This window comes from Raphanus sativus, chromosome 4, assembly GCF_000801105.2.
Source record: "Raphanus sativus cultivar WK10039 chromosome 4, ASM80110v3, whole genome shotgun sequence".
Classification (NCBI taxonomy): Eukaryota; Viridiplantae; Streptophyta; class Magnoliopsida; order Brassicales; family Brassicaceae; genus Raphanus; species Raphanus sativus.
Window position 1 is genome coordinate 9,119,810 of NC_079514.1, and position 22,860 is coordinate 9,142,669.

At 36.4% G+C, this 22,860-nt stretch overlaps 6 protein-coding genes and 1 long non-coding RNA gene across 11 annotated transcripts; 4 read left to right on the forward strand and 3 right to left on the reverse strand.

Annotated features, from left to right (window-relative positions):
- Positions 1–811: 811 nt before the first annotated feature.
- On the forward strand, positions 812–2,358 carry LOC108859911 (uncharacterized). The gene is made up of 4 exons (XM_018633811.2): positions 812–1,053; positions 1,421–1,512; positions 1,602–1,870; positions 2,017–2,358. Exons 1-4 carry the CDS (start codon positions 958–960, stop codon positions 2,190–2,192), a joined length of 633 nt encoding a protein of 210 aa, XP_018489313.1. The 5' UTR covers positions 812–957; the 3' UTR covers positions 2,193–2,358.
- Positions 2,359–4,587: 2,229 nt separating this feature from the next.
- Positions 4,588–8,070, forward strand: LOC108859779 (uncharacterized). Of its 4 annotated transcripts, none has more exons than XM_018633687.2 (7): positions 4,594–4,725; positions 5,026–5,085; positions 5,420–6,049; positions 6,136–6,259; positions 6,546–6,773; positions 6,840–6,964; positions 7,048–8,070. In XM_018633687.2, the coding sequence occupies exons 3-7, from the start codon at positions 5,440–5,442 to the stop codon at positions 7,863–7,865; spliced, it is 1,905 nt and encodes a 634-aa protein (XP_018489189.1). In that variant the 5' UTR covers positions 4,594–4,725; positions 5,026–5,085; positions 5,420–5,439; the 3' UTR covers positions 7,866–8,070. The 4 variants fall into 4 exon arrangements, with proteins under 4 accessions (XP_056864850.1, XP_018489189.1, XP_018489190.1 ...); XM_018633688.2 differs by having other exon boundaries at positions 6,142–6,259; XM_057008870.1 differs by lacking the exon at positions 5,026–5,085 and having other exon boundaries at positions 4,588–4,725.
- A 157-nt stretch (positions 8,071–8,227) lies between these two features.
- On the forward strand, positions 8,228–11,550 carry LOC108805394 (histone deacetylase 5). The gene is made up of 12 exons (XM_018577431.2): positions 8,228–8,490; positions 8,694–8,895; positions 8,981–9,127; positions 9,205–9,317; positions 9,416–9,627; positions 9,707–9,771; positions 9,871–10,041; positions 10,125–10,208; positions 10,313–10,716; positions 10,822–10,945; positions 11,021–11,085; positions 11,163–11,550. Exons 1-12 carry the CDS (start codon positions 8,300–8,302, stop codon positions 11,326–11,328), a joined length of 1,944 nt encoding a protein of 647 aa, XP_018432933.1. The 5' UTR covers positions 8,228–8,299; the 3' UTR covers positions 11,329–11,550.
- Positions 11,551–11,638: 88 nt separating this feature from the next.
- Positions 11,639–14,074, forward strand: LOC108863352 (uncharacterized). The gene is made up of 3 exons (XM_018637747.2): positions 11,639–12,756; positions 12,864–13,108; positions 13,196–14,074. Exons 1-3 carry the CDS (start codon positions 12,102–12,104, stop codon positions 13,940–13,942), a joined length of 1,647 nt encoding a protein of 548 aa, XP_018493249.1. The 5' UTR covers positions 11,639–12,101; the 3' UTR covers positions 13,943–14,074.
- On the reverse strand, positions 13,999–15,974 carry LOC108863353 (glycine-rich RNA-binding protein 3, mitochondrial-like). Of its 2 annotated transcripts, none has more exons than XM_018637748.2 (5): positions 15,866–15,974; positions 15,474–15,597; positions 15,317–15,385; positions 15,094–15,200; positions 13,999–14,910 (listed from the first exon to the last, which is right to left on the reverse strand). In XM_018637748.2, exons 2-5 carry the CDS (start codon positions 15,592–15,594, stop codon positions 14,212–14,214), a joined length of 996 nt encoding a protein of 331 aa, XP_018493250.1. In that variant the 5' UTR covers positions 15,595–15,597; positions 15,866–15,974; the 3' UTR covers positions 13,999–14,211. The 2 variants fall into 2 exon arrangements, with proteins under 2 accessions (XP_018493250.1, XP_056864852.1); XM_057008872.1 differs by having other exon boundaries at positions 15,474–15,594; positions 15,866–15,941.
- A 124-nt stretch (positions 15,975–16,098) lies between these two features.
- Positions 16,099–18,638, reverse strand: LOC108861619 (exocyst complex component EXO70E2). Its single transcript, XM_018635521.2, has one exon. The coding sequence runs from the start codon at positions 18,182–18,184 to the stop codon at positions 16,256–16,258; it is 1,929 nt and encodes a 642-aa protein (XP_018491023.1). The 5' UTR covers positions 18,185–18,638; the 3' UTR covers positions 16,099–16,255.
- A 1,123-nt stretch (positions 18,639–19,761) lies between these two features.
- On the reverse strand, positions 19,762–20,581 carry LOC130511623 (uncharacterized). Its single transcript, XR_008945116.1, has 2 exons — positions 20,315–20,581; positions 19,762–20,002 (listed from the first exon to the last, which is right to left on the reverse strand). It is a non-coding gene; the product is annotated as an uncharacterized LOC130511623 (long non-coding RNA).
- Positions 20,582–22,860: the final 2,279 nt, after the last annotated feature.

Consider the following 22,860-nt stretch of genomic DNA (forward strand, 5'->3'; position numbering starts at 1 on the left):
ATTATATTATTTTTTCAAAATAAAATTTTTAAAAAAATAAAAATAGTATATAAAAACGAATTAAAAAAAAATTAATGTTGTCAACAAAATACTAAACCCTAAACTTTAATCATAAACCCTAAACCTTTGAGTAAACCATAAACCCTTGGAAAAAACACTAAACATGTTGTCAACAAAACACTAAACCCTAAACTCTAATCCTAAACCCTAAACCCTTGGATAAACTCTAAACCCTTGGATAAACTCTAACCATTAGTAAAACACTAAACATTTGGATAAATTCTAAACTATAAATCTTAAACACTAAACTCCAAATCTTATAAATAAATATTTTTTAAAATAATCTTTATTGAGAACTATTGTTATTTTTATTTATTTAATCTTTTTTATTTATTTTAAAAGCATAATATAATTTGGCAAATTATTTTTGTTTCCTTAATTAAAAGATACTAGATTTAAAATAACAACTTTCTATTGGTTGGTGAACCTAAAGGTTCACCCTAGGGGGTGAACACAGGAAAAAATCATATTTTAGTCCAATAAATGTCAAAAAAAAGAAAACTTTTTAGTTGTATATTTTGATAAACAAATGTTTTGTAGACAGGGTAACTAACATGATTTGTGAGAAAATTATTGACATATTTAATTTCGTTTAACTAAAAATTAACAATGATTATTTAGAAAATTAATTTATAGAGAATTTTGATAAATTTGAAATTTAAGTTAAATTTAATAACTAAAATAAGTTTATACCAGGATCCAACGAATAATTAAGATTTAGAAGAAGAAAAAAAACAAAATATTAAATATTAATTTTTAACATGGTCCTTCCGGTTTACATGATGAAATCTCAAGATTTGAGTTTTTAGGGTTCTTTAGGAGAAAACTGAATCGGAACAAACCAGTTTCAGGCGTATCCACTGAAGACCCTTCGAGAGAGATAGAGAGCAAATAACGATGGAAAGGAGAAACGGAAAGAAAGATCAACCCGAAAGTTCGTCTCTTTCCTCAAAGAAAGGAATTCAAGAACCGAGAGTAAAGCTGCCTAAAAAAGTAATCTTGTCTTTACTCCCAATTCTTGATGTTTGTTTGGTGATTCTTTGTTTCGTTTGGTTTAAGTTTTAAGGCGATTGGCTTGTATATATTATTATTATTATATGTGTGTGTGTGTTCAAGACTAGTGATGTTGCTATCTTGATTTTTTTTTGGTCTCTTCTTGAAATTGACATATACCTGTTTCATGACTTTGTTGACTATGAGAATAGTGACTGTTTTCTTTCTCCCTATTATGTTCTTAAATTGATAAAACTGAAAGCTCATTTATAAACACCAATTCGTTTACGTCCGGAACTGCAGCTTCTTTCCTTGGAACTGATGAATTTGCTAAAAGTCTGATTTGTTATTTGCTAACGCATAATAGGAGGAGGAGGAGCCTTGTGAGATATGTGGAAGTGTGGGCATTGCTGGTCTGATGACGATATGTTTCAAGTGCAGACACACCCGCGAGCATACGTAAGTGACCGACAAAACCCAAATCGTTGGTCTTGGATTGTTCATCTTTACATTTTATCCATGGCTCTTCTGTTTTTTGTGTATTTCAGTTATTGCGCTAAGGTGTTTTTATCATCCGTCCATCCCATTTGGCTATGTGAAGCGTGCCGGTTACCATCTCGTGTATTGCACATATCTCATGCTGCTGATCGTTCCTCGGATCCAAAGAACACTAACAATTCCAGAGTAGATGATGATCATAGAACTGCTAAACTAAGAACTAATGATACGGAAGATGTTGTAGATACCCGTGAGGCATCAACAAGAGATGCCAACACAGTGATGCATCTACCCTCACTGCCACATACAAGTCCACGAGGTGATGAAAACCTATACCTCTCGCATCTACCTCCATATCAATTTCAGTTTATCTTGTATTTATATCAATATCGGTTTGTTAGACTTGTTAATATAACTGCTTGAAGGAGTGAGTCTTTACAAGGTTCTAATTTTTATTCTATGCAGCTAAAGAGACTTTGTTATCTCAAAAGAAGAAGGAGCAGCATCAACCAACTCAGGCCGTTCCTAAAAAACGCAGGACGATTCGGGTGATGGGCAAACACCATTCACAGCCACGTGATCGGACTCTGATCTCTCCTCTGGATCAATCTTTAACAGGAGTGGCCCCCTCACCAAAGTGAAAACCAATAACGCTTCAGCTGAGATGGGTATAGAAGCAACGATTAGTACATATAGGTCGCATCTTGTGTTGTATATATTTATCCATTTGATTGTGATTCAGTTGTTTCTTTTCTTGGATCACAAGTTAACTCGCAGAAATTGAGATTGCACTTCTTTGATTATTAATTTCGAGGCGCACTCAAAGTATATTCTTCCTCTTCTTTGGTTACATGTCTCTGTTCTTGCTACTATATATACTCGCTGAATGATGTCAAAAAAAAAATATACTCGCTGAAGTACTCACAAAAAAGACAATTAATTTAAAGTTGTTTTGTTTAAACGAGTTAATTAAAAGGCAACATGCTCTTTTTTTCTTCATTTAATTAAAATTTTGGTTTGTTGTGAATTTATATCTACCGGTATCTTAAGGACTAAAAGGTAGAGTCTGTCTACGACCCATCGCAATATGACCAAAGCTCTGCTGAAAAAATTAAAGGAAAATGTGAAGCTTGGCAGAAAGATGATAGAGGTGCGTTGATGACAACATACAACATGTTTGGCTCATTTATCGATATTTACCAAATATAGAAACCTACGTCTGCATTTTTCTTGCATAGATGGGACCAGTTGGTAAAAGTACCCAATATTATTAAGTTTTCTATTTCAAATTTCATATTTTATTTTTCTTATGAAAAGACAAATATTTTTTTTAACACAAACAATATTATTCAAACTTCAAAGTACAATAATGTAGAAACAAATCTATATAACAAATTTTGTGAATGGTTAAACTTGTAACATGAAAAATTGTTTCATTAGGGATTATCCTCTTATCTGAACTATCAACTGTTTTGGTATTTTTATATTTTCATTTGGTTGAAGTTTTAGCAGAAAAAATTATGTGATTGGTCTAATTTGGGGTGATCAAATAAACTGAATCCGAAAACTCAAACCATCTACAACGAATTAAATCTAATATAAATATCAGATGAGTCTTGTTCTATCATATTTTAGGTTGTGAGTTTTAATGGAACTAAATTCTAAATCAAATAGATATCTGAAAAGCTCAAAATTTCAAATCCTAAAAAAAGCTTAAGCAACCCCAAATTCAGTTCCAACAAGCATCCATAATATTCTAATAGTATTGAGCATGTAAAATTATAAGTATCTATTACATAAATAATCAATTAAAATACTTAGTTTAATGTATATTTTGTATTTGGTCAAAGATCAAAGTTTTTATAGTTTGACAATTATATATAAATTATTGTAAGATTAAAAATAACCATGTAATAGTTCAGTGCTCAAAAAATTATACGGTTAAATTTTCAAGAAGAATACTTTTCATCAATAGGAAAAAAGTTTACTAAAGCAAGAGGAATGATAATGTTGAATTGTTAAACTGATTAATCCAATGCATGAAGTGGTTAAATTGTTAAAAACAGATGAATTAATTTAATTCGAATACAAAATAAAATGACCTATACTAATACATGGTAAAGTGTGAGTGGAAAATGGTTAGAAGAATGGACTACAATCAACATGGAATTATAGGTGTTGTGTTTTTATTGGTTATCATTTTTTTTTGAAATTTTTATTCTTTTGATTATTTTTTGACTGCTCGATTGTTTTGTAGTAAAATATTTTAGAATAAAAATAAAGCTTATATCAAATTCATAATTTTTATGATCTATAAATAGAATATAATCCATATTTGGAAAAGTGTTAATTTTATTATAATTTTAGTAGTCATCAATCAATTTTGTGTTTAACTTTTCTGGTTGAATATACCACTATATTAAATCTTAAACTCAACTGATTTCTATTTTAACTATCTAAATTCTAACGATTATTAATTTAAGAACCAATCAACTATTGCACTAGTAAACTATTATTATGCATTTTTATTTGATGAGTTGAGTAGTAGTATTGTATTTTAAGTTTTGTAGTTATATTTGTTTTGATATTATTAATTTAGTATCATTATTATATTTTAAAAAATCGCTAGTAACTATCTCATTTTTAATTATTTAACTTAGTTACAATAGAAAATTGTTACTTATATGTAGTTATAATATTAGAGAAATAATAAGAATATGGAATAAGGGTAATAGTAATAATAATAGTGTTCAATTTTATTAGAGAAAAAATATTGTAAAATAAAATAGGTGTTGAATTATTTAAGGTGGAAGAGAAAAAGATGAGGTAGAGTGCTAAAAGCAAAAGAAAGTAAAGTGTTGAATAGGTAAATAAATCAGAAGAAATTCGTTCAGGTGGGGGGTCTTTCCTACAAAGTTAAGAATAAGTCAGCTGTTTGTAAAATATTTATACAATGTGAGGGTATTTGTTTACTTAATTAAGCAAATGATTTGGTCTTATATTGCAATATTTCCTTAAACAACTGTCTTCTTCTTTGTCCCACACACACTTTCTCTCTCTCTCACACTGCATCACCTCTCCCACATCGGTCCACTTTCTTTCTCTCTCTACATTGTCTGTTCCACTTTTCAACATTTAAAAAAAAAAAACCCTCCGTTGGCTTCTGATTTCAAGGTAAGGAAGCTGAATCGTTTAGTATCTAAACCCATCTTCTCTGTTCCTTCGCCATCGTTAACTCTGTATCCCCTCGGGTTCTTTTTTGTCTGCTTGTTTGATCATCTCTCCTTTTCTCCTATTCCGTACAACGCAAGCAAAAAACAAATCACATATGGGTTTTAACTGTCCGAAAATGCTGCTTTAGCTTTCGAACAAGGAAATAAATAAAAAAAACGCTGATTCTCTGTTCCGGTTTGTCTGCATTTTGCTGTCACGCGTTTTGTAAACTGAGAAATGGGTTTCTTTTTTTTTTCTTAGGGTTTTGAAGCTCCAATCAGACTAAGCCCTAAAGATAAAGGCAAAAAAGGATTCAACTTTGTGAGAGTTTTTTTCTTTCTCCGTATCTCTTTTTATTACATTGCCTTTGTTTGTCATGTCGAGAAAAAAAAAACTAATTAGCAAAGAACAGCCATTGAAAGTTAGGGTTTTATTGTTTCTTTGATCCTACTGGTTCGTCTATACTTGTTAGTTTGCTATCTTCTCTTATCCATTGTTACTTTGGTGCATTGGTTCTGTAACCCGGTTATGTTCAAAGATTAGATTTTTTATTTCACCTTTTTCAGTTGTGATATAGGTTCATAAACTCTCTTATTGAATTAGATTCTTGAGTTTTATTAATTTTTGGCTTCCCATTTCGTTTTGTTGTTTGCAGGTTTGCCAATTTGTAAGCAAATGAGTTCTTGTCACAGTAAAATGCCTTCAGATTCGATAAAAGTAGTCCCTGGTAGGAGTAAACTGCGGGTTGAATCTTCAAACCCGGTCGCCAGAGGGACTCAAATGCGTAGAACTTCAAAGGTGATGTTGATCACTCCTGAGGAAGCTGTTAAACTATCATCCGGACTCAATCAGGAAGTGGCCCTCCCTCCAGTTTCTGAGTCACCAAGAGCTAATAAGATTGCTCGTGCAACTTCTGAGTCACCAAGACCTAAGATTGCTCGTGCAACTTCTGAGTCACCAAGACCTGTCTTGGCTGTTCAAATCCCTGAAGTACTAAGGCCTGTTCCGGCTGTTCGAACTCCTGAAGCACCAAGACCTGTCCTGGCTCGTCGTCCCAATTTCGAACCACAAAGATTCCTCCCGGCTCGTTCTGCAGAAGGTTTAAGAAAAGTAATCGTGTGCGGTCTTCGAGCTCAGAGTGTGAATACTACTACAGCAGTGAGACAGAGAACCAATCCAAGAAGTTTCCATCAATCTACGGATGGCCTTCCTTCTAGTCCACGTGCTTTGGAGATTCGCTCTAGAGTTAAACAACAAGCTGATAATGCAACACATACTGTCGAAGGTGATGTCTTTTGCTTATCCTAAACTTGTTTCCACTGGACTGGATGACTGAAAAAACATGTCTTGCGGTTTTGTTTATTTCTCTAGGGACAGTTGTAGAAGTCGGTGATAAAGCTGAAGATCATAATGCCAATGAGACATGTCAACCAACCTCTAATGAAAGAATCTCCGAGTTACTTCTGCATCGACCAGCTCTGCATCCTACTTGGAAGTGAGTTACCTAACACTTCAAATTGTCTTTTGAACTATATCTTTTTCCACATTAGGTATATGCTTACATTGATGAAACTCAAGATGTGCAAATGTAGAAGTTTGATATTTTTTATGAGAACAAAATCATAATAAGATTCATGATATAATAAGTTTTTATCTTGTGGGCCATTTTGATTCCATTCTAAATTAGGATCTTTTGACCTTCACAAGTGTTACTAGCTAGCTATGCAGTTCCGTTTTGCTTGTATATGATGAACTTTTCTCTCTTTCAACCACTGTACCAGGGGACGCATTGTGGACTCTGCCTCGCTGCCTGAGTTCGACTGCGAGTTTTGTGCTAAACCGGCATCCTATCTCAGCAGAAAGGCACTGAGACTTTCGAAAGAGATGCCTACGTTACTCGAGGTAGAACTGCTTCCTACGGGCAATATTCTGAATGATGTGTTTCGCAGATCCCCAAGGCTATCTGATGTGGAATTCTACCTTTTCTCGGATGAGAAGGATACAGAAAGGTACTCAAAAGCCCTTTTCTTATTCTTGTTCCATCAGAAAACTTATCCAATCAGGTTATGTTTCAGGTCTAAAAGGGAACATGCACATCTGTTTGAGGCCATGTCCACTCGCAATGCCATGATCAAAGCTAATATAAACGGCACAGAGTTGTTGATATTCTCCTCGAAACTATTAGACAAGACTTCCCAGTGTATAGGCCTACTAAATATATACACATTGTCCATAGTTTCTCGATGTCTTCAAGAATAACATCTGTTCTATTTGTGTTTGCAGTCTTCCTCAGGAAGCAGTACAAAACAGAAAACTATCTTTGGGGTTTCTTTCTCCATGATAAAACCTCACAAGCACCTGTTCCAGGAACTTCTTATCAAACTGATATATATCTTTCCGATGGAGATGTTGTTGACATGGACATAGACACTGACTACCCTACCCCGAACCTAGCTCTCAAGCTAATAGCAGAATCATCACAAACCATTCCCTCAAGCTCACCAGTGAAAGTGCACAGAGAAGTTAGCCCACCTCCTGGTTTCGAGAACCCTTCAAGATCACCGGAGAAGGTGAACAAAGAACTCAGCGTGCCTCCTGGTTTCGAGAAGATATGGACACCACCCTTGGTGACACTCAACATACATGGAACGTCCAACGCTCTCTCTGGTCTGACCGGATCCGCTGGATTAGTGCGTAACGAGTCAGGGAAGTGGGTGTTTGGGTACAGCAGGTGTCACAAGAGCATCTCTGAAGCAGCAGCTGTGCTTCTGGCTATCTACCATGGTCTTAAACTCCTCTGGGACAGCGGCTGCCGGAGAATCCGCTTGGAGACGACAAGCCTTGAAGTCGTCGGTGCTCTGACAACAAAACCAAAGCTCTTCTACAAGAGAAAATCGATACTGGGGTTGTGCAAGGACATGATCTTGAAGAGCTGGGAGTGTGAGATTTACCATGTCTCCAGAGAAGAGAACTCGTGTGCAGAATGGCTAGGTAGCAGACTAGATGGACAGCAGGTTCAAGGATTGGTGTTCTTCGAATACCCTCCTCTAGGCCTTGTTGATCTTCTGGAGAAAGACCGTCTTGCAGCTATAGATAAGTAACAGTCAAAGAGTGATGAGCAATATGTTAGTTTAGATAGAGGTACATATCTTGAGAATATTGAGTGTATTTAGAAGATGATTTTTTGAGTGTCTATGTGACATCTAATCACACGTAAGTCTTAAGTAGTAGTGGAGTTTCATTGTAACCAAAGACTCCTTTTATGAAAAAACGAAATAATATGGTGTAACTAAAGACTAAACGATGTTTGGTTCTTGTAAGATGTGACATGTCAGGCTGTGGTTGGTTAAAAAGTTTCTTACTTTCCCTCCAATGAAGTTCCAAAAATCAAAAATGGTCGTAAAGTCAGAACAGAGGTAGGGTTAAAAGAAAAAAAAGTATATAATAATAATAAAAGTTGAAAAGTCTTTTAGTACTTTGAAGCTCCGTTAAGACTTCGGAGTTGTCGTTGACCCTTCTTCTCATCTTCCCGGAGATGGCAATGGCCGGTGAATCTTCTGGTAACAGCTATGGAGACTGTGACGGGAAGAGTCATCGGAAGGTGGGTCTTGTTTACGACGAGACGATGTGCAAACACGACACACCTAACGGCGAGAATCACCCTGAGTGTCCGGACCGCATCAGAGTTATCTGGGATAAGCTCCAGCTCGCCGGAGTCTCTCAAAGGTTGAATCTTTCCCCTCTCTTTCTCTGTTGTTTGTGTTTCGGTGATAAAGCCCTAGAAGAGTTTGCTGCTGCTGCTTTAGAGATTTACTCAAATTCTGATTCTTTTAGCTGTTTCCATGTTTGGTATAATCAAATTGTCTGTGTTACTTGAAACTCTTAGTAAAGTGTCTGCCTTTTGATTACTGACGCTATTGGGTTTGCAGATGTGTGGTTGTTGGTGGTAGCAAAGCGGAAGACAAGCATCTCCAGTTGGTTCACACAAAGGACCATGTTAGTCTAGTTCAGAGTTTAAGTACAAAGAAGAAAGATTATCGGAGAAACAGGATTGCTTCACAGTGGAATTCAATTTATCTGAATGGAAGTTCATCTGAAGCCGCATATCTTGCTGCTGGATCTGTTGTAAAGGTAATTTACTATTTGCATTATTTCACATTAGAGAAAACTGTTAGAATGATTTTGATATATATTATATTATTGCAACTTAAAACAGTTGGCGGAGAAAGTTGCAGAAGGAGAGTTAGATTGTGGTTATGCTATTGTCAGGCCTCCAGGGCACCATGCTGAGCCAGATGAAGCCATGGGTTTCTGTTTATTCAACAATGTAGCAGTCGCTGCTAGCTATTTACTAGATGAAAGGGTAAGGAACTAAGGACTTGTACTAGATTTTCGTTGGTGTGCATTATCTAAAGCTCTTTTGCTTTTTCTTGAATGTAGCCTGAACTAGGCATCAAGAAGATTCTAATTGTTGATTGGGATGTCCATCATGGAAACGGTACGCAGAAGATGTTCTGGAAAGATCCTCGTGTACTGTTTTTCTCTGTTCACAGGTATGTTTTAATAATGCTCATTGTCATGATTTAAGGATCCATCCAGTGTTCTACTCTTGTTTTAAAAGTTACTGAAAAAATGCATTTTGGGGTGCTAGGCACGAGCACGGAGGCTTCTATCCAGCGGGTGATGATGGATATTATGACATGGTCGGGGAAGCTCCAGGTGAAGGGTTTAACATAAACGTTCCATGGGAACAAGGAAGATGTGGAGATGCAGATTATCTTGCCGCATGGGACCATATCTTGATTCCTGTGGCGAAGGAGTTTAATCCTGATATTATTCTGTTATCAGCTGGATTTGATGCAGGTATGTATGGTCTAAAGCATTTTTTAAAGGATATGTCTGGTTAAGTGGTGTGTAACCTTTTCAGTTTCTTTCTTAACAGCTATTGGTGATCCACTTGGGGGCTGTCGTGTAACACCATATGGATATTCAGTTATGTTGAAGAAGGTTGGTGTTGATGTGAACTAACCTATCGTTTCTGTTTGGTTGGGTTGGTTGTTTAGCTCTGAAGTACATAATCTATACTTTTAAACAATGTTCTTCCAGCTGATGGAGTTCGCACAAGGAAAGATTGTGTTGGCGTTAGAGGGAGGGTACAATCTTGACTCAATTGCAAAGTCTTCACTGGCATGTGTCCAAGTTTTGCTTGAAGACAAACCAATTCAAGGTTCTTTTGAAGCATACCCATTCGAGTCTACATGGCGTGTCATACAAGCGGTATGGCTAATCCTATCTACTAACTTTCCTGTTTCACAATATGAAACAATCCAAAGCTAATCTGTTTTTTTGGTGGGGTTTAGGTACGCAAGAAGCTGTCTGCATATTGGCCTTCACTTACAGATGAATTATCATCTGACCTTATTGACCAGAAAACTCCTACTCCAGTTATGCACCTTTCTTTGCTAACTTCTTATACTTTATCTTCTTTTCTAACTAGCTAGTCTCTGAATCTCTTGTCACAAAATTGCTTCTGTTTGTTCATTATTAGATCATCGTCGTCTCAAGCTCCGACTCTGAAACTGAAGACTACGCTGATGATATCCTGGATCAAATGTCGAGACTCAACATTGAAAACCACCACGTAGACACTGTTTCCACATCTTGGAGAAGAGATCTCTCAAAAGTTGACGTTTGGTATGCCTCTTTTGGATCCAACATGTGGAAACCAAGGTTCCTTTGCTATATTCAAGGGGGACAAACAGAGGGAATGAAAAAGGTCTGCGTTGGTTCAATGGATAAAACTCCACCAAAGGAAATAACGTGGGGAACATTTCCACACAGGTTGTTCTTTGGACGTGAATCATCAGTTACTTGGGGTGTAGGAGGAGTTGCTTTTATCAATCCACTTACTGATCTCAATGATCAAACTCGCATGTGTTTCTACAGAATCACGTTAAGTGTACCCTTTCTTATCTAAGTTTATGTCTCCACTTAGGATCATCTCGTGGTCTTTTCTGCCTTACTCCGTGTTTTGTTTTTTTTTTAAAACTTGAACAGGCTTGAGCAGTTCAACGATGTTCTGTTTCAGGAAAATGGCTTGAAAGTAGATTCTGATTCTCCGCTCTTTGATCTAGATACTCTGCAGTCAGTAGAGAAGAAAGGATCCATTCCACTTGCTTCGGTTAGTCAGACAACAAATGTTTGATTGATATGTAATTTAATCACACTTACATTGGTGTATGGGATATGATCACAGGGTGGTTGGTATGGAAACGTCGTCTGCTTGGGGAAAGAATGCAACATCCCTATACTTACAATGACGTAAGTATACCTTCGTTTCCTGAAACATAGTTAACAGCTAAGCTCTAATGGCTCTCTTCCAACTTTATTGTTTGCAGTTGCGCAGTATCTGCTGTTGAGAAGTTCAAATCCGGTGAGATCCCTTTAAGACCTCCTGCAGAAGCATATGCAAACACTATGGTAAAGGGGCTTGTTGAAGGAGGAAGATTATCTGAAGAAGAAGCTAAAGCTTACATAGACAATGCTGCATCTAAACCTCTGTAGATGGCATTATATGACTCTTTTAATCTTTATCTTTAGTGTGGTGTGCTTTTGAGTTTGCTTAGGCGCAAACTATGTATGTATTTTGGTTTATCTTACGGTTTAGGCTCAACCGAGAAATTGTATTCTGTCTAGTTTTATTATGGGTTTTGTAGCCACCGGTTATGTAAAACCATTTTCAGAATCATAAACTTATTTATTGAAGAGATTAGTACCCTTTAATCATTTTATTTTGGTCTGATAGTGACCTCATAGTTGCCGTAACGTATTTTTTTTGTGTGTAAAGGGGGAAGAAGATAATAAAATAAAAGAAAAGACAGAGCTTTGTACGTTTGTCTTTGGGGGTGTTTGGCAGATTCCATTGAACTAACTTCCGACAAAGATCCTCCTCCACCTTCTCCGATTCTCTTATCCTTTCTTCAGCTCCTCCTCCATTGGTTTCAGTTATCATTATCTTCGAAGCTACCAAAGAGCAAAGGTCTCTCCTTTTTATCTCGTTTCCAACAGAAAAATCTTCCACCCTTCAGCTTAATCTCTGACGGAGAAATCAAAGTATTTGCATTTGTTCTTGAGTTTTTGGTACAAAGGCCTGAGCTTTCGATTTTGATATTGGAGTTTTAGTTCATTGGATTGATGTCTTATGGAAAGATATTTTCTTTCGCTGTGAATTGGAATGAAGAAAGAGAGATTCTTCTTCTAGTGTTGAACTTTGAATTGCTCTCGTGATTCTTGACGACAAGAGTGTGAGATAGGAAGTGGAAGAGGAAGAGGAAGAAATGGATATATGGTTAATTGCAGCTACAGCTGCTGCAGGATATATAACTAGGCAACTTCAGAATGTAACCAAAGGTAAAGGTAACTTTCTCGAGTCTTCTTCTTCTGAAGAGACTGTGAAGAAGCAAGACTCTCCTTGTACATCCCTGCTTAGCAGATTGGCTACTGTCAAGAAACCGAATGAAAACAAGTTTGGGGATGAGAAACACGTTGATGTTCCATCAACGAGTGGGGAGAATTCAGGAAACTATGGAGATGTTCATTCAGATGATTTGTTCAGTTTACTGCCTGAATTCCAGGAGATTCGACTTGGATATTGGAAAGGCAGTGGTGCTCTTGGAGGTTATACAGAGCTGAGTTCTTCTTCTTTCAGGCAGAGAAGGTTCGTTAAAAGGAACCAGAGGTACAGACGGTTGACTAAACCTTTGAGCTCTATGGAAAGCTGCTTAATGTCTCGGTTTCATGGAGAACAAATACAAGATTACTTGACTAGCCCATTTCCATCTCCACGCGCTTCAGTTTCGAGGCCGTTGCTTGTGACTGATGGTGCTCGAGTTATTAGCAAGAGCACTGTAGATTCTTTGTGGCTGAGCCAACAACAGATTACTACTCTCAGTGAAGATAAGGCTTCACATAGTTGCAAGAGTAGAAAGCATGGTAATATAAGTTCTTACAGTCTTTAGATTCTGATTGTTGTTTGTAGTGTGAGAAAAGGAGAAGACTATACAATGACATTTCAAGTTTCTTTTTTCTTTCTTTCTCAGGACTAAGTGATGCAACGGTGCTGCTACAAATAGGGATCTCGATTGGCATAATGGCATCGTTCATGGCAAGGCAAGCCGAAGTGAGCAAAGTCAGACATGGCTTAGAAGATGAGCTTGAGATGAAAGACTCGTTGATTGTGAAGGAAAGGGCAGCTGAGAATTCAGAGTCTATAAGTAATATTGAAGCTGAGCTTGAAGCTGAACTTGAAAGGCTAGAAATTAACATGAACATCTCCAACATTGAGGTTTGTTAACTATATACTCTTTGCTTGAACACCAAAACTCAAACAAGATGTTAAAAGTTTTGTTCTGTTTCATTTTTCTTCTTTCAGATGGAGCCGGATTTGGAGGTAGAATTTGCACAAGGTGAACTGATAGCTGACCGGGTTAGAGGAAAGCGTGAGTCCAACCAAGATCCAAGTGGTAACTCCACACCAGAGTCAGGAAACTATGCTGTCTCACCTCGGGAGTTGAGCTTGCGGTTGCATAAAGTTATCAACTCACGTCTTGAGAAACGGATTACAGAGCTGGAGACTGCACTCCAAGAGAGCCAGAGGAAGGTGGATCAGCTGGTCATGGAATCAGAAAGCAAGAAGAGTTCATGGTCCAGAGTATGGGAAGCCCGTGAAGTGATGACATATAAGAGTGACTCGATTGGTATAGAACAAACCAAGACTAACCTTACTGGGATGCAACCACTGGTTATGAACTTAACAGGTGAAGCACTTGATGCGTTCAATGAATCTTACGATGAGTTGATGAACATAAACGATGACTCTGAAGAGGATGAGTCACCACTGGAGGAGATGCAAGAGAGCGAGCTTCACCATGAAGATTTATCTTCCACCTCGCCTTGGAGCCACCATCATCAGGATGATTACAAGGTTCAGGAGCAGGAGCTGCTAGATTTTATTGGTTTGGAAGAACAAGATGAAGAAAGCAGTGACTTTGAGAGTGAAATGGAGAAGCAACTGATAAAGCAGATTGTTGAGAAAACAAAACAAGGGTCTCCTGTTGTGTTGAATGCTCAGAAGATGCTTTTTCTCATGGAAGAATCAGAACAAAATCTAGAAAAGTAGAGCCACATTTAGAGTATCTTGAATATTCAAGTCTGGTTGATGTAGTTACTTGCATATGAAAAAAAAACATGAAATTTTCTCATATCAGACCACAATCAAAGCCTGAAACAAAGCTCATATTTTCTGTGTTAAGCTCAATGTATACCAATCTCAAGAGACAGATTTATTTTCAAGATAGCAAAAACCAGATTGTTTCTAGATAAATAAAGTTTTTCAAAGTATCATCGGATAAAATATGAAAAGACAAGTTCGCATCTTGCTAGTTTGCTTCAAGCTCTTTTGGCAACATCAGTGTCATCTTCGAAAACTCCCTCCTGTCTATACTCCAACGTCTCAGGTTTCTCCATGTTTCCAATCTGAGCCTCCTCTCTATACTCCATCGTCTCAGGTTTCTCCATGTTTCCAATCTGAGCCTCACCGCCAACACCAAACTGAGAGCTGTTGCCAACAGGGTTTCCTCCAAACTGGTTGTCTCCAGCGAATCCACCATTGTTGCTACCGTAAGCATTGCCACTGCCATAACCACCACTTCCAGCATAGCCACCAACAGCACCTGCACTTGAACCTTCTCCATAACCACCACTTCCGTTATAGCCACCAACAGCACCTGCACTTGCAGCCGAACCTTCAACATAACCGCTACCGCTAGACCCATAGCCACCACTTGCACCATATCCACCGCCTCCGTAGCCACCGCTTGCACCACCTCCATAGCCACCGCTTGCACCACCTCCATAGCCACCAGTCCCGCTACCATATCCACCAGCACCACCTCCATAGCCACCAGCACCTCCTCCATAGCCGCCGCCACCGCCATAACCTCCACCACCACCTCCATAGCCACCACCGCCATAACCCCCACCCCCATAGCCACCACCACCACCACCATAGCCACCGCCTCCAAAACCACCACCACCGCTTGTTCTTTCATGTGCATAATTCACTTTTACAATCCTGCCATGGAGATCCTGAGGAGGAACAAGGCATTGGATCAGAGAGGGAAAGGGTTCATAGTTCAAACAAACAACTTTCTCAGAGAAGAATACTAGGAAGATAATTAATCAAAGTTAAACACAGAGAGACACCCGGAAGCTCATAGACGTTATTCTTCTCTCAAAGATTCAAAGATGAGCAAAACAGAAAGAAATTACCTGGCCATCCAAAGCCTGGATAGCACTAGAGGCAGCCTCAGTAGAAGTGAATGTAACAAATCCAAATCCCCTCGACCTACCAGTTTCACGATCCAAAATAACTTTAGCTGTATAAAAAACACACACACACAAGCTAACTTAGCAAAAAGCAACTTATATAAACCATACACACACTACTGCAATCATATAAACAAGAACACGAAATAGATCACAGTGTTTTTACATTCGACAACTTCACCGTATTTGCTGAAAGCTTCTCTTAAGCTATCCTCGTTCATCCCATATTCCATACCTTTACATCAGACAAGGAAAAAAAAAGTTAAAGCAGAACAACTAAACAATTCTTCACTATAACACACACTTTGTAGAGCTAGACTCACCTCCAATAAAGAGCTTGGAAGATGACATGCACCTTATCGCCTGAAAAAGCGAAGGTCTTGACAAAGAGCCCCGAGCATTGCTCTGCTTCAATATGTTTCCCAACTTACTCACAAAAGCCATCTCCTTTACATATACATTAGAAAAAAATTAGTCCTTTCAAATCCCGAACCAAAAACAGTAGATTGACAAAACCAAAACACAATCGGATTAAAAAAAAAAAACGAAAAGAGTAGCAAACTTGGAATCAAAACCCATGGGAAATGAAAAGTAAGAAATGATATAGATCACTCAAATCCGAGACGAGAGAGCCTTTAAACCAGCTAAAAAGATTCAAAGATGAAAACTTTTAGGGTTTATGAGAAAGAAATGGCCGTAACCAAAGAGTACGTACCTCTGTCTCTCTATCCTCTCTGATTGCTTCGCTTTCTGCTAAAACCCTACTTGTGTTCGACGAGGGTTTATGTAGCCAGGTTGCAAATCTAAGTTAATCCTGACCGTCGAAAATATAAAGTGATTAAAATTAAAGAGATCTGAAGTAAAATATAAAACACGTGTTGCGTTATCATTGAATCGTCACTTACTTAACGTGACAGTTTAGTAGCTATAACGAATAAAAACGATTAATTTTTAAAAAAAAATTATTGCAAATCAAATTACATCCCAATAGACAGAGTACTTACGTTACATGCTTCACAAAATCACTGAATTTAAGTAAAAGTAAAAATATACAAAAGATCGAGTCAATAAAAGGCTCGAGTCATCATCATCATCATCATTTGATTCATCTCCTACGAGAGCTGCGCAACGATCTTGGAGAAGGCAAACACTCAAAGAGATCAAGAAGCAACCTCTCAATGTCTTCACAAGTATATCTTACGTGTTTCTCACCTATACGATTCCTTCCAAGAAACCCTCTGTAAGACTGAACCACTTTGACAGAGGTCGAGATGTGAAGATCATCTCGTAGCTCAGGATCAGGAACCGACCAGCGAGTTTGGTTCTTGTAAACTTCATCGAACGCAAGACAGAACTCTCTGCATCTTTCTCTTGACGTTGCCGCAGAGTCATTGCTGCTGCCTTTAAGCAGAGAGAGGACGGAGCTCCACGTGGCTCTCTCGTAGTCCGTGACGTTGTGTTGGTAGCTAGCGATGTGTTTCCTGATCCACTCGTCTCCGAAGAAGTGTCTCAGCTCCGATGTTTTCACCTTCTGGACCATGTAATGACAGTTGTTCATCAGGAAGATGTACTTGAGCGATTGGTCCGAGTAGAGCTGAGCTTTGCGTTCGAGGGTGGATTCTAGAGCCGTGACGATTGATCTGAGGTGTCTCGCCGTGGGGGAGAACGTGGAAGGGAGGATGTCTTGTCCTGTTTTCTCCTGGATCGAGTCGTCCACTTGTATGTTCTCGAGGAGTGCGTTTAGAGCGTCCTTGTACTCAGGGAGAAGCTTCAAGTAGTTCATTACGTATCTGGTCAGGTGATGTATCCCTCCTCCAGGGAAGGCACGTGTTGATTCATCAGTGGCTACTGCGTTTTTGAACTTCAAGAACGTTGTAACCGTACGCTCAGCTAGCTTCTTCGACAGCTCGTGGAAAGCCATTCTTAGCAAGGAGCCTGTTTCGTCAGGGAAGAGGCTATCAACAACATCCAAGAGAAGCTCTGCTGAAACTTCGTACATGCCGAGGAAGCGTTCGAGCATTTCCGGCTGGCAAGATCTGAGGGATACAGCTTCGCCGAAGCTGAGGAGAGATAGAACTGTGTCTTTCGAGATCTCGACGAAGCAAACGGTGGAAGAACTCGGCTCAAAGTCTCCCAAGATGTTGTCGCAGAGTTGTTTCTCGCTGGGGAGATAGAACTGAGTGACTATCTTCAACACCTTCGTCCATTTTCTCATCTCAACGTTCAGGTCCTCCCATTGCATTCCGAGAACGTCCACGCAGCTGAATCTCTCCATCTCGAGAGTGGTGGCCGTATACTCATCGAGAGCGTCTCTTCTGACGGCGATGAAAGCTTCACGGAACGTTTGACTGTAGTCGCAAGCAAACATTGCTTTTGCAATAGCTTTGACGTGAGGAATGATGAGGGGATCGACTAACTCAGCATTGTTGGATCCCAATATCTGTTGTTCATCAGTAGCTTCAGCAATAACTTCATCATCTAGGGAAACAAAGGACTCATCGAGAACAATATCCTTTCCACGGGAAGAACTGACAGACAAGTGTTGAGGCTGTACATGCTGTTTGTACTGATTCAGGACATCAAAGAGCTCTTTCTCAAGCCTCAACATGGCGATGTCGAGAACAACCGCAGCTTGGTTGTAAACATCTTTCTCCTTCTTGCTGGTTTTGCTAGGCAAAGCTTTGAAACCCGAAAGAACTTTCTGAACATCGTAGAGGGCTTGGAAGAACAGATCAGCTTCAGAGAAACCAGCATCAAATATCATCATCGACTGGTTTTGCTCCCAGGCGAGGATAACCTTCTTGGCTTCTTTGAATCTCTTCTTGATCTCAGAGAATCCTGTATCTTCAACAACTTTTTTGGTATCAGCCATTCCAAGTGTTGACAAATGAGTCTCTAGGTCGCTTAGAAGCTTTATCAAGTTGGCATCGAGGTTGTTGTCAGATGCCCTCAGTGCCTTGACGACATGGTGACATGCCTCTACGACATGATTCTTCACTCCAGGAACAGGAATCTTGGATTCAAGCCCTGCCATATATCCAATCCAAAGACTAGAGGCCTAAACTGAACTTGAACTCTAAGAAGAAAACTCTAAATAGACAAAGCGGAAGACGGGAAACTCAAAAGTTGTTTCCAGGTGATATGGGAAGGGAAGTAGTATAAGACTCTAATGGAAACTGTTTGATCTTAAATATGGTAGAATAGGAGAAGCTTTCTAATAAACTAAAAGGGTTGTTTTATAATCAATCACCAGAGAAGCTTAATACCCAGAACTAGACCCGGAATGAAGTAGACAGAGAGGAAGAGGAATCCCCACATGAACATGGTAAAAAAAAACATAAACTAGACAAACTTAATCCTCTTGGCATACTTAAGGTAATAGATCAGTGACGAAGCCCTCTTCAAATCCAACATCCTTATTACCAAACCTCCTTCACAAGACCATTCTATATCTCTCTCCCTACAATCCCGGGAAGAAATAGTCAAAAGTCAACTCCTTCCTGCAAACGTTCTGAAAAAAAAAAGAGAGAGATTTTGAGGAAAGTCAGACTTAAAAAAAGTTGGAAACTTTATATGTTATACTAGATTCTGACCCGCCCTTAAAAGTTGGAAACTTTATATGTTATACTAGATACTAAAAGGGCGGGTATATTTTTTGTTTTAATTTAATTATTATATTTTTGTTTTTGTAATTTTATTTGTATTTTTCTTTGTAAATCATACTTGTGTGTAAATCTTAATTAAAATATATTTTATTAAATAATAACAATTTAAAAAATTAATCTGGTATACGTTAGGTTAGGGCTGGGTTTTCGGTCGAACCCGCCAACCCGCTGGTTTCAATTATGTTTTGGTTAAAAAATATAACCCACACAATCCGCAAACAAATAATTTGTATTGGCACCCGCTCCATTTAATTTTGCGTTATCCGCTAGTTATAATTTTTTGAAAATAATTATTTAATTATTCTAATAAATATGAAAATATATTTATAATAAAATTATATATTCTAAAAAATTTAAATTGTTTTTTTTTAAATTACCATATTTTTAAAAAAGTGTTTACTTTTCTTTTTATTTTTATTTTTAAATACTTTTCGAGTCGGCGGGTATCGGCAATCCAAAATCTACCATCTCGCACCCACCCCAAATAAAATACTCATAACCCGTATCCGCAAATCAAATTTTCAAATAGTTGAAAATGATATATTTTTTGTTTTGTATTTTCTAAGAAATATAAATTTTATAATTTTATGATGAAAACAAAGTAACTCTGAGTAAGGAAAAAAAATGATTTTGGTTTCCTATTATAAAATCAGGAACTAATCAAGAAATGTTATTACGGTAACTATTAAGAATAAAAACTAATCGACATGCTTGGAATTGGTTGAACCGGCTTTCTAATTAATAAACTTGGGAATATATAATATAATATTTCAGTGACCTGGTGACAAATGTTTTTTGTTTAGCCGTTGATCTCAGACGCGGGTTCTATTTCTATATGACAAAAACTCGTATTTCATTTTTGTTTAATTTTTTTAATCAGTGGCATAATTGTAATTGTTTCATCATCTTTCCCAGAATTTTTTTTAGGGTTTCGACTCTGTAAATCTATTTTCATGGCGGCCATCAACGATTTTCCTGTAAATTATCAGATTGTTATGTGATTACATATTAGTTATCTCTCAAATACATAGATCTACCATAAAACATCAGTTTTAAACAATCAAAATTCAAAAAAAAAATTGCGACCTCCGATTTGCTCTGCTTGCTCCCTATGACGAAATCTCCATGCCCAAGCACTGCCTAACGTCTCACAGGCACGTAATCGGATGCTTACCGGCGTTTTCGAACTGAGACAAATTTATGTAGTTTCAGACAGTAAATGGATCTAGATCGATTTAGCTTGTACTCATATGTGTCTGAGTTCTGTATTTATTTGTTACTGAGAAATTAATTAATGATCATAGAAAGAAACAAAACGTGAATGTTTTGGTAGAAACAGTTATAATATGGTTAATGTTTTGATATAATCAGATGTAGTTATATAAAAGTTAGTTTTTTTTAAATTAGACCAAACATATATCAATAGGGCAAACATCAAAATTAATAGAATAGATGATCTCACGGAAACATTTTATCATACACTTGGTGATCATACGTACCTTGAAACGAGCTTGATCCAAAGTCGAAGTTAAAAAAAAAAACAGAATCTTAAAAAAGAAAGCTTTTGATTTCGCTTTCTGTAACAATCAAAGAGGAAGAGAATAAAAAGGCGAGATTATGCGGAAGAGGTAGCAAAAAAAAAAAAAAGATGTTGGTGGAAGCAACTTCGTTATTAGAAGAAAACGTTGAAAAATGGAATTAGTAGAAGGAGCGAAAGGGAGCTCGTAATTTCGTAAGTGATGGAGAAAGGTTTGAGAAAAAAAAAAGTGATGATTTTTATTTATTTTTGTCTTTGGTGACTTATTAGGGCCGCCCCCATATCTTAATTCTTAATTGAGATCGATTCGGCCATTGACTTCTTCTCTTCTCCACACCACATGACCCAACACAAATTTGGGGATAGGAAGAATACAAGTACGAAATAATCCTTTTTGTTCTTGATGTTTACTAATATCACCCCATTGTTTTGTTTAGTTACACTTACTCCCATTCAAATCTTCAAATATTTGGTTTCATAATTTCTCTTAGTATACATTTTTCAGATCATTTTTCGTTATACAGTTTTGAGTTTAGATAATTTACTAGGATAAGACTTGCGCCTTGCGTAGGGTGAAATATTTATTTTAAAATTTATGTTTTCATATTGTATAATTTCATGATTTCTGAATACATGTGTTTTTGTGTTTAAAATATATTTGATATTTATGTTTTTTCAATGTAGAATAATTAATTAAGTACAAATATTTGGTACACATAAAAAAATATAGAAGCTCAAATCAAACAATTAAAATGAGATATCATTGATATTCTTATAATCATAGATTAAAGATTATGAAAACATTTGATGGTATTTATAAGGAAAAACTCAACCGTATATATATAGTAAGCATAGATAGGTTTTCGGATTGTTTGGAAAGTTAAAATAATTAGCACTAATTATCTAAAAACCATATTTTAATGTGATATATTGAACCAATATTTACGTAAATTTTCAATAACTACCACAAACATATTTAGCAAAGTTGTTTTAAGTTGTCGAAATTTTAGACTTGGTGACAAAGTATATTATTATCTTAAATTAAACCTACCATATAGAACTTCTTCAAAATTTTGTACCAAGCTTAAAAATTTGGTGGAATCATTAACTTGGTCAAAACGTTTCTCAACTATTCAAACAATATGGTATAAAAACAATTAATTTAAACTTACCAAAAGAGTTTGATACATAAATTGTGTATCAGGAAAATTTGGTTCAAATATTAGGATTTTTACTGTCTTCTAATGATCATAATATCGGCAGTTTACGATTGATCCTATTTCGACTCAATTAAAATTAAAAAGAACATTTAAACGACATTGATTATAGATAATCCGAAATAAATAGTTATTTTCTAATTAAACATATTGTATTGACAAATTTAAGATTTATATATGATTGAATTTTTTTACAATTTTTGTTTGTTTATATAATCATTTATATGTTGGGCTGATACATATGGATATTTTCTTTTACCAACTTGTCAGTAAATAAAATTTAATTATATTTTCGATTTTGAAGTTATACTAATTTTCAAAATATCAGATTTTTACTTTCGTTTTGAAAATATAAGATGGAAAATTAAAATATTAAAAAAGACAATTACAAATTTGAAAACTAAACTAAAATTGTGCCTCTTTGCTATAAAATATTTTTTCTTTTATTAACAAAACAATTTTTGAATAGCTGCGTCTCTTTTGCTATTATTTTATCAAAGCGTCTCTTTGTTATTAATTAAAAAAACAACACTTAGAAAATCATTAGTTTCTGTTTTATACCAAAAGCATGCAATACTTAGACCATAATATATAGTAAATTTTGATTTAAATTTCTGTTTTAGTAATATGGACTAAGAGTATATCTTACACATTTTCTAAAAAAAATATTATGTTGAATCACAATATAAATCAACCTTGAGCCATTTAAAGAAAGTATCATTTAATGAGATCGTTGAGTATTAATTTAATGAGATCGCCGAGTATTAATTTAATGAGATCGTCGAGTATTAAGTTTATCATATCATATACATTTATGTTTGGGTTAATATAATATTTCCTAGAAATTGGATTTTGAACTTACTAATTTTTAACTAATTTTTATGGTGCCACGTAAACAAAATTAACATCATAATTAAGTGACACTTAAGCAAGATTTTTTTAGTTAATACAAACTTAAGGTTACAATTTTTAAATGTTTCTTTATTAATATATAGAGGATAATCATACTTTTTGGTCAAATTAAATAATCATACTTAGTACGCGTATCTTTACTTTAAATGCAAAAATAAATTTTCATATTTTGATTAGGAAATCTCGCATAAATGTTGCTAACTATGAGTAACTTACTTTGTACAGAATAAGAAACTAAATTATTCTCTTTATTAATATAGTCAAATATATAGAATAATTAATCACTGCTTATTTCCAATTTTCTTATTGCGTAACGTAAGGATTCATATTTCTTATTTATGGTGTTCGAAACACTGTCATAAATAGGAAAAAAGATTTA

Excerpts from the sequence above, each read along its gene's own strand:
- LOC108859911 (XM_018633811.2), top strand. The coding sequence starts at position 958 with ATGGAAAGGAGAAACGGAAAGAAAGATCAACCCGAAAGTTCGTCTCTT. Across the intron at positions 1,513-1,601 it reads AGACACACCCGCGAGCATAC|TTATTGCGCTAAGGTGTTTT; the intron begins GTAAGTGACCGA and ends TGTGTATTTCAG. Across the intron at positions 1,871-2,016 it reads GCCACATACAAGTCCACGAG|CTAAAGAGACTTTGTTATCT; the intron begins GTGATGAAAACC and ends TATTCTATGCAG.
- LOC108859779 (XM_057008870.1), top strand. The coding sequence starts at position 5,440 with ATGAGTTCTTGTCACAGTAAAATGCCTTCAGATTCGATAAAAGTAGTC. Across the intron at positions 6,050-6,135 it reads TGCAACACATACTGTCGAAG|GGACAGTTGTAGAAGTCGGT; the intron begins GTGATGTCTTTT and ends TTATTTCTCTAG. Across the intron at positions 6,965-7,047 it reads ATTAGACAAGACTTCCCAGT|TCTTCCTCAGGAAGCAGTAC; the intron begins GTATAGGCCTAC and ends TTGTGTTTGCAG.
- LOC108805394 (XM_018577431.2), top strand. The coding sequence starts at position 8,300 with ATGGCAATGGCCGGTGAATCTTCTGGTAACAGCTATGGAGACTGTGAC. Across the intron at positions 9,128-9,204 it reads GCTATTTACTAGATGAAAGG|CCTGAACTAGGCATCAAGAA; the intron begins GTAAGGAACTAA and ends TCTTGAATGTAG. Across the intron at positions 11,086-11,162 it reads ATCCCTATACTTACAATGAC|TTGCGCAGTATCTGCTGTTG; the intron begins GTAAGTATACCT and ends TATTGTTTGCAG.
- LOC108863352 (XM_018637747.2), top strand. The coding sequence starts at position 12,102 with ATGGATATATGGTTAATTGCAGCTACAGCTGCTGCAGGATATATAACT. Across the intron at positions 12,757-12,863 it reads TTGCAAGAGTAGAAAGCATG|GACTAAGTGATGCAACGGTG; the intron begins GTAATATAAGTT and ends TTTCTTTCTCAG. Across the intron at positions 13,109-13,195 it reads TGAACATCTCCAACATTGAG|ATGGAGCCGGATTTGGAGGT; the intron begins GTTTGTTAACTA and ends TTCTTCTTTCAG.
- LOC108863353 (XM_018637748.2), bottom strand. The coding sequence starts at position 15,594 with ATGGCTTTTGTGAGTAAGTTGGGAAACATATTGAAGCAGAGCAATGCT. Across the intron at positions 15,201-15,316 it reads ATACGGTGAAGTTGTCGAAT|CTAAAGTTATTTTGGATCGT; the intron begins GTAAAAACACTG and ends TTTTTTATACAG. Across the intron at positions 14,911-15,093 it reads TCCAGGCTTTGGATGGCCAG|GATCTCCATGGCAGGATTGT; the intron begins GTAATTTCTTTC and ends GTTCCTCCTCAG.
- LOC108861619 (XM_018635521.2), bottom strand. The coding sequence starts at position 18,184 with ATGGCAGGGCTTGAATCCAAGATTCCTGTTCCTGGAGTGAAGAATCAT.